Genomic DNA, 12,588 nt, shown 5'->3' on the forward strand with positions numbered 1-12,588 from the left:
CAGGGCCAGGCAGAAAAGGCTTTGTTCATCCAGCCCCTGTTGTTACCAGATGGTGGCAGTAAAGTGCCACCATTATTTGCTAGCAGCAATTAAAGCTGCACTGCTTGATATTTGTCTATTAACAATGGATCAAATGACCATGACTGTGGACTGTGAAAAGGGGACACTCATTATGACAAACCCACAGAGTTACCACCCAACACACAGTTCCCCTCAGCTCTAATGTGCCTTTCAGCATCTTTCAGCTCATTGATTTGGTTTAACAGCCCACAGCCTACTGTATTGGTTCAGTCTAACCACTTTCATCAACCTTGTTTCCAGCCACAGCAGCAAAAATAAAAAGCCAGATATTACTCTAAGAGGTTGGTAGAGACCAAAACAGAGCTAAATGGAGAGTGGATTCTGGACTTAAGATCTGCCTGATAGGTAGAGAAATGAATAATGTTGCTCTGTGTCTGTTAGATGTGTGAATAGGAATCTCTTTTCTAATGGATAAGCCATAATTGCTTAAAGTGAAAATATGTCAGTGCCATTTATGATATATTTGATCTGACATATTTACAAGGAAGCAGTGCTCATGAAAAACTTTTGAAAAACGTTATACTCTTCAGATGCCTTTTAACATCAGAAATTCAACTTGTTCACAGCCTTGTTGATAAAAGCTGAGGAAAACAGGTATTACCTCAAGACAGTGTGTTGTGTTTCTTGAAGGTGATTGATTAGATTTTTGATAGAGGGCCAACCCTGGCACAACATACAGTATCAGTCTTCTTCTCTCTGTGATTAAAGACACCAGCAGCTGCCATCTGCTGAAGCTCGGCCTTACTGGTGAATCATGAGGCAGCAGCCGTCTCTTTCTGAGCCCACTCACCAGCTTTACCGCAATCATCAGCCAGCAGGCCAGTCAATACACAGCATCCAATGCTATTACCTTCTGCTTTCACTAGTTCATCATCATCCAGACTGTTGATGTGATATGCAACAGGCCTTTTTTTTTTTTTTCAAAAAAGAGAATCAGTGGAGCACAATCTCCTGTCTAACTCTATCAGTCAGGTTTTGAAAAATAGCACCAAGTAATACCTTACAATTTTAGTTACTGGCATTATTCTCAGACCTACTTCACATCACAGCTTACACTCACTTTTATATTGCTAATCATTCCTTCATTCAGAGTCATTTAGAATGTTCATTCTCTTTTTGGTCTGCATTTTGTTCCATACTACTCTCATACATTATTCAAGTACTGCACTCAGGTATTCTCAAAGTTTTTTGAAGTACTTTTGCTTTACCACTAGTACTTTTAGTATTTCCATTTTATACTACTTTATACTTATATTGTCTACTTTACTACATTTTGGAGGGAAACATTGTACTTTTTGATAATGACTATGTTTGTGGGTTTTTTTCTTCATTATTATTATACCTATTATACTACTACTTAAATGCAGCAAAAAAGCAACACATACTAGATCCATCAAATTTCAACAACTGAATATGTGCAATGTACTTTTTTACTCTTCAGATATTAACTTAGAGAGTGCAGTTAACCAGGAGTAAGTTGTGCAAGTGAGAGGGATGTCACCCCAGCCCAGTCTATCCACTGTGAAAGGTCATTCAGGAGATTTAATGTTTTTCTTAAAATAATTAGCCTCTTATTTATGTCATAAGACACCTCATGATATATAATATTAATCACATTAGAGACACTATTCTGTTGTCTGTTAACAGTGGATGTTTCCATCTAACCTACATATACTATACTTTGCTACTGTAAATTTGAAATGTTGTGCTGCACAACATTTTTAAGTCTCTACTCAAATATCTTGATAGGTGACTTTCAAAATAATTAATAAGTTAAACTGAATCAGTTCAAATCTAGTGTTGATAGTCTGTTGTTGTGCGTCTTGGCAAACTCTCCTCCAATCATCTCCAGAGATTTCTACATCTAAGTGGCTAGACCAAGCCAATCTATTAATGTTTGAGGATTCTTTAGATTTATCTCAGTCATTCTGTACTAATGCTATACATTTACTGTAGTAGTATTTGAAATGCAGAACTTTTACTTGTAACACAGTATTTTTATATCTAAGTCTAAATACTTTTTGCTTCATTGTATATTCTTTAATGTTGTTCCTTGTTTTCCTGTTTTCTTTTGCCTAATGCACTCTTAATGATGCTCAAACTTTGTACTCAACAGTTGAATTTGTCTTTATTTTACTAAGCCTTTCAATGCACCCTGTACTGTCTATCATTGTGTATAATCAATACAGTACACATATGACTAAATCTTGAATCAATTTCATGAAAACATTTATTTTATTTAGTCTGTACGGAAACAGCATTTATTTCAACTTGTACTGAATACGCAGCAGCAATATCAACAAAACAATAGTAGCAATAATAAAACAGTGTTGGCTTAATGTCCTATTTCATTGGAACAAAGACACCAAATTAAAGTGATTATACTGATTATAAAACAAATAGCTGCAGTATCCAGAGATGAGGTAAACATCTGTGAGGCATTTTGGTGCACAGTATATTACAGTCAGCAGTCAATCAGTTGTAAGTTTAAAGCTGAGCAAAAAGGAAAACAAAACATAATTACATGCTTTTCTGACAGCAACATTTTTTTTCTAATGTAATTATATTGTCACGGTCTCCATCAAGTGTAACCTACATATATATAACTACAACACATTTATAAATATGCACTCTGTCACAAGACATATTGTAAATAAAGGCACAATGCCCTAACAAATAAGGTGCAGGTTATTTAATGAGGTTGTGATTATGTAAAGCTCTCAGCAGCAGTACAGAGTAGTAAGTTTCAACATTTTCATCTTTTTTTCATCTTCACTCACAGTGGGATTTGTTGGGTCTCTCTCTGTAAATACCTATTTTAAAGAGTATGTTCTAGACCTGCTCTATATGAAAAGTGCCTTAAAATGACTTTTGTTGTGATTTGGCACTATATAAATAAAATTTACATTTAACATTTTGCTGATAGATTATAATGAAAACATTCACTGACAAACATTTACAAGTAGTAAGATACCATGTATTTCCTCATTACTATGCAGTAAAACAATGTATAGCTTCAATATCCGCAGATGAGGTATAAATCTATGAGGCATTTTGGTGCAAAGTGTATCATAGTCAGCACTGTCTATCTGAGCAAAAAGAAAAGAAAAAAGGAGTATAATTAAATACTTTTCTGAGAGCATTTTTCCCTCTTAGCTGTAATTCTAATTATCACACATTTACTGGTGGTTCCCAGAGTTTCCAGCAGTAGGATGGGAGGCTATCAGGCTCCTCTGTGGAATTACCATGATGTACTGAGCTTCTCTCTCTCTCTTTATCTGTGCATATTGATATCCCATAAATGCATATCACTAACTCAACATTCTCTCTTTCCTGTAGTTCTGTTCTCTTTTGTCTCTCTCCTCTTCTCCTGTCATTCTCTGTATTTCTGTGATGGAAAAGCCCCCTGCTTTAAATCCTGCTCAACACCTGCTGCTGCTTTTTAAAATGATTAATCCTACTTCTAGTCTTATTACTATTATTATCAATACTACTTTACAGCTCTATATGGAATCTGCATTATGCTATGTTCCAATATAAAGAGTACTGTCTAGGCATCCTCTATATGAAAAGTGCCTTGAGATAACTTTAATTGTGATTCGGCACTAGATAAATAAAATTGACTTGATGTGACTTCATGTCAGATCCTGACACATACTGCCACCCACTGGCTCTCATGTATGACTACAACCTCGGAGGGAAGTTCCCAAACCCCTTATTAGCAAAATGACCAAAATGAATCTCCCATGTTGACCTGCCAGCTCCCTCAAAATGTCCTTGTGTGTATGAAACAGAGGAAAACCCCGCCTGAATAAAGTCAGTCCACTATGTAAAATTTTAAGGTATATTTACTCATTACTGTAATGCATAGTTACCAAAAAACAATGGTAGTTGGGAGAGAAGGAAGATAACTTAATAAACTGGAACTGTATGGATAGAAATGTCACAGTTACAGTTAAGGCATCCTGCTACAATTTCTTCTGGGGCCAACATGTTATTAAATAACAAATCACCTACTGAGTTCAATACAAATATAAATATGTCTTCTATCATAAGACACACTCTGTAAACTGCAGGTTATTTCATTAGGTTTAAATTATGTGAAGCTCTCAGCAGCAGTGCAGTGTAGTGTAGTAAGAGGATTTTTGGTGGGTAAAGTGGCTCTGTGTAATTTACTGTACACGTGAACCACCAACCCATCAGGCACAAACTGAAGATAAAGTACAAGGGCAGTAAAACTGGTCTACTTTTAAACAGTCTTTGGTGCAAATTACAAATTCTGAGGATACATTATGCCATCTTCACACGTTTGCTAAGTACTGACCCACATTAAAGCACTTAAAATATGACTTTTCCAGCATTTTGAAGAAAAAAGTTGAAGCACATTGACTGCCTACAATAAACAAAGGCTTCCTCTGCTGTCAGGCTGAAACATGCAGAACACCTCCTGGTTCCAGCTTCTCAGTGAAGATGATTTGACCAGAGTTTCAAGGTGCTTCACAGGTGCACAAAATATAATACCATGGACTATGATGGGAATTTGAGAGCAGTATTCAGTTATGAATATTAATCTTCAGAAAGTTACAGGCTTTTTGGTCTTTGATGGTGTGATTGTAACCTGAGTATTCAGAACCACTGCTCAGAAAAAAGTGAGCACTTTGAAGACCTCACCTTGGACTCTGGTAAATCTTTTTTATTAATTCTGCCATCTTATAGAAATGATTGATGATTAATTAATTCATTAATTGAGAAAATAACAGGCTACTTTGATCATTTTGATTACAAAAAACCCAGCATATTCTCACATTTACAAGGCTACAACTAGTATGTTTTCAGCATACTTTCTTCTTAAACGATTTAACCAACTACATTCTTTTACATTTCTCCACAGTGACCCATTTGTTAAATCCCCTGACATGCAATTAGAGCTGAGAAAGTTAGTTGATTAGTTGATAAACAGAAATCTCTGGTTCCAGCTTCTCACTAGTGAGGATTTTTTGCTTTCATTACAGGACGGTAAACTGAAAATTTGAGGGTTTGAACTGTTGGTCAGATGAAAAATAAGATATTTGAAAACACCACCTTGACTTTTTAGGATGGGCATTTTTATGAAATAAATCAAAAATAATAGGCACATGGTTATCTGACCGACAGTCCAAAACACAAAGATATTCAATTTATGACATCATAAAAAGAAAGTCAAGCAGCTATTCATCGAGAAAGTGCAAGCAGCACTTTTTGGCTCACCCTTTAACATAAACATTCCCACCCTATGGCTGTGTGTGTAATGGCTTTTTCCTTTACAGCAGGCTGCTTATTTCATTCATTTTAACCTTGCTTCGATTTCTCATGTTAGTCTTAACTGAAGAGCACTTGGTAAACTCTGTCAGCAGCTGGTGTGGCCTTTGGAGAAATCCTGCCAAGCATGCAGCAGCTTTGATGAGTTAAACCCATTAACAATCATGAGTTTGGCAAAGGTGCACCTGTTGTACTCTAAGTTTCGTATTTCAAACAGATTCCTGAGGGTCAGCAGGCTGAACGAATACACCGGCCGAACACCCAGCACACGCAGACATAACCCCACATAGACGTCCTCAAGAGGGATCATCCGCACAAACCTGGATGCCCAGGAGATCCTTCCAGCCAGGTCTGCGGAGAAAACATACCCAGCTCCAGACACGTATGGTGGGAAGCTGTCTTCAGGGTACTGCTCCTCTGATATGTGCCATTTACTGTTTCTGTCCCTCCTCGGCCTGCCATCGTTTATCACTGATCCTGTGATGAAGCCCTGTTGTGGAGAGCTCCTCAGCCATCTGATGAGGTAAAATACATTCACAAAGATGTCAGCATCCACTTTCATGACGTAAGAGGCATTTGGGCAGTGGGTCGCTAGCCAGTTCATCATCATCATGGTCTTGATCGTCAGATTCTGGTAACTGTCCTGGAAGTTCATCTGGATGATGTCCGCATGTTTCCTGCTCTCATCCTCCAGCCTGTCCTGGATGCTTGACAACTGCCCCCCCTCAGGGAGCCCCATATAGAACAGAGTCAGGGTGTCCTGACCTGGGGCACCCCATGTTTTCCGGATGGCTTCCCTTGCTGAAACCTCCTGAGGGGTAACTGGGACCATAAAAACCAGGAAGGGGCTTCTGTCTCTGCATACAGCGGGATGGTTGATAATATACTGGTATGTTTCCGGAGATAGGACCCTGTACTCCGCCACGGTAATGGGGCTTGGCTTTGGTTGATGTTTACTCCGTGTACTCGTCAAGATTTGAGCAGACAGGACGAACACAGCTGAAACGGCGAGTAACTTGACTAACCTCCAGGAGTAAGCTGTCCTCATTGCCTCAAAATGAGAGTCGTCTTTATTTCATAGCGCGATTCGGCGCAGGACCTTTCTCGGGAAACAAGGAAATCAAGAAAGTCACACTGCATTCCTGTCGGGAGGGCAGCGGCCACTCCCAGCAGGGCGAACCAGGAAATAGATATCTGCCAAAGACGGCAAGGATCCAGATATCCGACTGAACCAGGCTCAGCAGGCAACACAGAAAGGTCTTCTCTGTACATATTCATGACAGAGGGATTTCAAGTGGAGCTGTCAGATACTTAATATAGATTAAACTAATTATGAATAATACAAATTATTAATTATTATGAAATGAATTATTTTAATGAAAATAACCCACAAGATGTACAGTAACCGTGGTCAACTTATATAACAATAATAATACTAAAAATACACCAATGATAAAACAAACAACAGCTTTAGACCAGAAAATAATAATAATAAAAAAGATAAATAGAAGAAGGAAAATGGGTGTGGGGGGTGATCACATTTATGTGAATGAAATTATTGTTTGTTTTATGTTTTTATTGTTGTTGTTTTTATGCTTCATAATTTGAGACTGTATCTGTTTACCTATTAAAAGAAAAGTGAGTACAGTAACTGTGATGTATTATTGCTTTTTATATTCCATTTCAAAAACTGATATTTTAAAGTTGTGTCTTTATAACTGTTATAAAGTTATGGTTGTAATAATGTGCTTTGTAACTCAGGACTTAGATTCTTTCATATGCTTAATACTGCATATAACCATGTTATAAGTTGCCCTGCATGATTATTAACATTTACATGACTTTCATAGAAAGTGTTACTAATATGACTGTGTATGTTGTATGAATATGAAGATTAAAACACTGCTGTCTCTGCTTTGTTATCAATGAGCTAATTGTGAATTCCTCTGTAAATGTTTGTATTATGGTTCATCACATTATTTGAGGGGGGTGCAAAAAGAGTAATGGTCAGATGATAGTGAAATTTGAGGAGTAACTTAGTAACTCTCAGTGTGATGCATCATTGCAGCACCTCAAAATCTTGCTACTGTATTATGAGTTGAAGAAATCTCCATAGCAACTAAGACTCTTATCAACCGATGAAAACCATGAGACATGGCTGAAAACCACTTTAAAAAGCTGGAATGTGGACTTTGACTTTCTCTGTAAGATTTTCTTTATAGTAGACATAAAAAAGCTCCTGAAGATCTTCCTTTTAAACAAACTGTTTATTGTAATACAGTTTACAGAGAAACACCTGTTGTTCACCCAGTTATAAACAAACAGAACAATAAAAACAAACTTAATTTACACAGGCATTCTTTAGAGGGTCAGTGGTTTAGTAACCTGCAGGCAGGGAGGGGGTTTGTTGGGGGTGTGGTGGGGGGGGCAGAAACAATAACTAGTTCTCTAGTTTTAATTTGCTCAAACACTATTTTCATCAACAAGTACAGAGACCTTACTATGTCAAATGGGATTCAAATTCAATTGGAATTTGCTTTTTTTATGTTTTGAGCATGAACATCTTTTGTGTCTACAACACATAACATTCTCTGGTTCCACATATACAGTATGTACTGTACTGTACTCACATTTTTCAAAAAGAAAGAAAAAACAATGTAATCACATTTCATCATATACTGAATAGGCCCTGCCTCGGATTCATAAGAGAAACAAAACAAATCAAAACATGTCAGTTTTTCTTTTCTCTGCTCTTTAGGTTTTCAAACACAATACTGTGGCTGTAGCATGATGCCTTCAGGGGCTCACATAATGAATGGAAACACTGCCATCCAGGTGGACATGGGATGTGGTCAATAAAATCCTTCTCTATAGAGTTTTTTCTCTCTCTTTACATTTCTATCCCTATCACTTCAGATGTTGAATTGTGTTGAGGAAGATGAAGGAGCCTGGGGTGGATCAAGTCACACTGACACAAATGAAGTCACACAAAGACAAACAAATGGCAAGTTAGATGGAGATATCTGACATCTCAGTGATGCCATCTGAGAAATATCCCCTTTTCAAATGTTTAAATCAGATGCATACATGTACAATACTGTACAAGGAATAGAATGATAATCCATCAGAATTATCACTGTATTATCAGTTTTAGCAAAGAGAACCTAAATCTAAACAAGACCACATTGTGCTATGAACATCCTCTCCTTTTTGTAACACCCCAAACGTGGCTTGGATGTGAGATAGGGAACTGTATTAATTACTGTACACAACATAATGCCCAAGCTGCACTCACGCCTCCCCACAAATGCTGCAACACAAGAGAAAGGATCAGAATCAGGTGAGATGGAGTTGTTTTTGTTCTCTTTGGTGCGTGAGTAGAATCTGCGTGGGCTTGATTTTAATTCCAGTTTGTAACATGCACATTGATTTCAACACTGGCAGCATTTCCACAACTGTATGACAAGGGAAAGGGGTTATGAAGTCAAGTTTGATCTTTGAGCAAATGGGAGGGTGGAAGGTTTTGTGTGGAGGCAGCAGGGCTCTTGGCAGTGGCTTTGGTCGCTGCTGGGTGGGTTGGTGTGGGAGTTGAGGTGGTTTATGGGGAGTCCAGACAGAGTAGTAGCAGTGTTGTTGTTAGTGGTGGTCGTGGAGCTTTCCAGATCATTTATGATCGTTTCCTCCTTCCCTCCAGGTTTCTGAAGTTGGAAGGCCTAATCTTCATCTCAGCAAACTCGATCGAGTGCTCGTGGCCTTTCCAGTGGAACCAGTTTACACCCTGGAGAAGAGAGGACAGACAGTTGATCAAAACAGATGGTGAAGGAAAAATAAAGTGAAGGTCTTTGGTCATGTACCTGTCAATGATTTGCATCATGGCAAAAGCAAAACTGGACAATTCTGGAAACCCCAGACTGTGTTCAGTACCAATAGTTCTCTAAGCATGGTTCAGGATAAGAGAATGATCATGCTTATGGCGAATAAACAGCGATCAACAGCAGGCCCACCATAGATACCTACAACATAGGTTTTGATTTTTAGTTCAGCATTTGATTTCTCTTGTTGATAGCACTACCACAACACTAGATAGATGAATCATATGTGATCAGGCTGTATCATTCACCACAATAACTACATTTATTTTCTTTCTTTTATTTTGTGATAAAGAGCAAGCGCCCTTTTTGTTTTTTATGCAGATCAGAGTGAATCAGAATAAAAGGAGTACAGTGGTTTTTCACTGGGACACTGGGACCCCTGGAACCCCTTCAAACACTCTTCAGGAATCCTGGAATACCTCTAAGAATATCTCTAAGACTAACAGAACTCTTTCAAGGGCCCTCAGTAACCCCAGGAAACCTCTCACCCTCTATTTTAGAAAAATTAAGCAGCTGTTCAATGAGCTCTGTTGTATGCAGCAACAACATACCTTGCTGTGACTGTTATCTCCATATCGTCCCATGAGGTTGACACGGTGACAGTTTTTATACCAGAAGGCTCCCTTATAGGACAGGGCACAGTTGGTGACAGCAATATCATTGTCATGGTCATAAGTGGAGAATGGACGACCATGATGGTAGGTCATAGAGTCACCTATAAAGACACACAACAACAGAGAGAGAGTCATGGTATAGTTTCTGTTAGGAACAGGTCAACATGTAACATTTTTGTGGTAGATGAACACTTTAACAACAAAGAATGTGCAGACTATGTCTGTGTGTATGTCAGTGTTTTATTCTAGTGTGTTCTAATATATTCTGATTTAGATCTTATTCTTGTCAAGTTTATTTTTCTAATGACAAAAATATGGCAAAATGCACAATTCTGACATTTTTACCTGTACAAGAAAACTAGAGTAACGATGAAAATACTAAATAAATCATGAAAATAATTTGAAAAAGAAAACCTTTTGAAAAGGGTAATAATAATAAAATAACTAAATTTATGAATTTATTAACAAGAGAGCAGCACTAAAAGGCATTTTGGCAAATGCACATTGCACCATGGCATCAAATTCCACTCTGAATCCACTCTGTACAGTTGAAGCATATGCATAAAACCTCAACACAGTCTATTGCTAATGAACCAAAACATATTACAAGGTAACCTTGGGGGAAATAACAGCATGTATGTCTCGCAAAAGAGAGAGATATCATTATCATCAGTGTTGTATATTTGAAGTTTGTAAACAGAATTTGTTCAAAAGTGTTTCAGGGTAGTATATAGTGTTACTGTGCATTATAATATCTCCTCTATACATAATGTTGCTAATTCAGTACTGAATATTATTCCTAATAAAAGACAAAAAATACCCATTCACTGCTTGTTCATTCCCATTTGCTCTCTTTATCTAATCATTACTAAATAATTAATACCCAGCACCTGCAAAGAATTTAATGTGCATGTGCCTCTTGGAGATTGCCTTAATCCTGGATGGCCAGTCACTGAAAACACCACTGCCAAGTTTCAACCCAAATGCCGAAGGATAATGCCAGTGATATTCTTTATATTTGATTTTCTTAAGTATTTTCTATCAAATTGTATTGTGTTAAACTGATGAGAGTTTCTATTATTTTGTCCACCACATTTATATTAGTGAAGGCAGGCTAAGAAACAGAAGCACTTCTGTGTATAATATTGGCAAACCTAACAACTTGCCAACTGATCTCATTCCTCTTTACCACAGGGCTCTTTGTTGTCCAAAAATGATTAAAAATCCATCAGTGATCTGCACTGTTGCATGGATATGTACACTGTTAATCCTGATTCAATCCCACATACAGCATCCTGCTGCTGGAAATGCTCACTTGACATCAGGTGTATTGATCTGCCACTGAAAATAGTCCCCAAAAAATGCACTTAGTTCTTCCTGTTTGAGTAACATTTAATGAGAACCAGAACAAGCTTTCCTTTTTTAAACACAAATGTATATTAAACTATATATATTTTTGAGCAATTTGAAAAGATGTCTTCTGTAGGAACCAATGGACTTGGAGCTGAGAGTCACAGACTGATTCTAAAAGTATTGAGAGATGAGCTTAAGCATTGTGTAAAGTTTGGCTGCAGGCTACAGAGGTCATCTCTACCTGCTGTTCCACTGTATCCTCCTACGTGGACTTTATAGCGGGTTCGAGGTTCAGAGACAGAGAACTTGTCATACTGAGCGTAGGCTGTTTCTCCCTTATCTCTCAGGTCAACTCTCAGCTCATACTGGCCTCCAGCTGTGATCTTATGTAAGTTGGACAGACCTGAGTGAGAGAGGAGATTATATATTAACTGGGCAAATAGTAATGATGAACAATTACTGATCTGTTTCATTCTGTTATTTAATATGTTAATTTTTTTTAAATATCATCCAATAAAACAAAATTTCATAGTAACAGTTATTATAAATACTGCAAAAAATGTAGAACTTGTGCACCGAATGATTAAAGTGAATCAATGGAGCTGTGCTCTATGTTTTACAATGATTGTATAATCAAACAAAATACATCATACCAGTAACAGAAGACAGAGAAAACTGAAATTGCTATTAATTTTGTATAAATCAACTTAATCACTAGCTGAACATATTGGTATTACTGTATCCTTACGTATTATGGACTACTGTGTCATGCTCTGATGTTTGCTTGATATTACCTAGCCAGAATTCATCATTCATGTCACCGAAGCCAGCTGTGTAATTCTTCCAGTTGCGGAAAAACTCCAGTCTACCACTCTGGCGTCTGAGGAAAACCTGAAAAGAAAAAAACAACAATAAATAAAAATAAATAATGAGTCGAGATTCTGTAGTTCTCAAGCACGCCCAGAGCAGTGTTCACTTCAAATTATGTTTCTGGCCTTTCAACAAATGTAAGTCCATCAACAAAAATGTTAGCTTCCAAATGTTCCACTGTGTTCACCAGACCAGCGTTTGTCTGTTGGGGCTAAGAAGAACTGCATGTGTGGGAGATAATTCTCTAATGCAGTTTTAGGTATTAACACATATTGATCATGTACTGTTTGTCTCTGTTAGCTGGTGACTTACGATCCATCCACCTCCATCGGTGCCCATGTCGCAGTAGACCTGGAGGGGCTGGCTCTCATCTCCTCCCAGATAGATGGTGTACAGGCCTGATGAGGTGTCACCATTCAGCAAGGCCTGGGAGCAATCCCTGGGGTGCCTATACAGCACACCAGCTACACACACACACACACACACATGCACACAAAATA

The 12,588-nt window shown here is 37.8% G+C and overlaps 2 protein-coding genes across 4 annotated transcripts in view; both read right to left on the reverse strand.

Annotated features, from left to right (window-relative positions):
- Nucleotides 1-3,911: 3,911 nt before the first annotated feature.
- Nucleotides 3,912-6,683, reverse strand: b3galt8 (beta-1,3-galactosyltransferase 8). The gene has a single exon (XM_018669554.2). The coding sequence runs from the start codon at nt 6,425-6,427 to the stop codon at nt 5,468-5,470; it is 960 nt and encodes a 319-aa protein (XP_018525070.1). The 5' UTR covers nt 6,428-6,683; the 3' UTR covers nt 3,912-5,467.
- A 944-nt stretch (nt 6,684-7,627) lies between these two features.
- The window catches only part of tncb (tenascin Cb), a 46,489-nt gene continuing 41,528 nt past the window's right edge, over nt 7,628-12,588 (reverse strand). For all 3 annotated transcript variants that reach the window (XM_018669524.1, XM_018669521.1, XM_018669525.1), the window contains 5 exons: nt 12,401-12,552; nt 12,013-12,109; nt 11,460-11,621; nt 9,803-9,966; nt 7,628-9,157 (listed from right to left, as the gene is read on the reverse strand). In XM_018669524.1, the coding sequence (XP_018525040.1) occupies nt 9,047-9,157; nt 9,803-9,966; nt 11,460-11,621; nt 12,013-12,109; nt 12,401-12,552 (686 nt within the window). In that variant the 3' untranslated portion in view covers nt 7,628-9,046. The remainder of the gene's footprint in view (nt 9,158-9,802; nt 9,967-11,459; nt 11,622-12,012; nt 12,110-12,400; nt 12,553-12,588) is intronic.

The sequence above is a fragment of the Lates calcarifer genome, linkage group LG13 (genome assembly GCF_001640805.2).
Source record: "Lates calcarifer isolate ASB-BC8 linkage group LG13, TLL_Latcal_v3, whole genome shotgun sequence".
Classification (NCBI taxonomy): domain Eukaryota; kingdom Metazoa; phylum Chordata; class Actinopteri; family Centropomidae; genus Lates; species Lates calcarifer.

Coding starts and splice junctions, on each gene's coding strand:
- b3galt8 (XM_018669554.2), bottom strand. CDS start 6,427: ATGAGGACAGCTTACTCCTGGAGGTTAGTCAAGTTACTCGCCGTTTCA.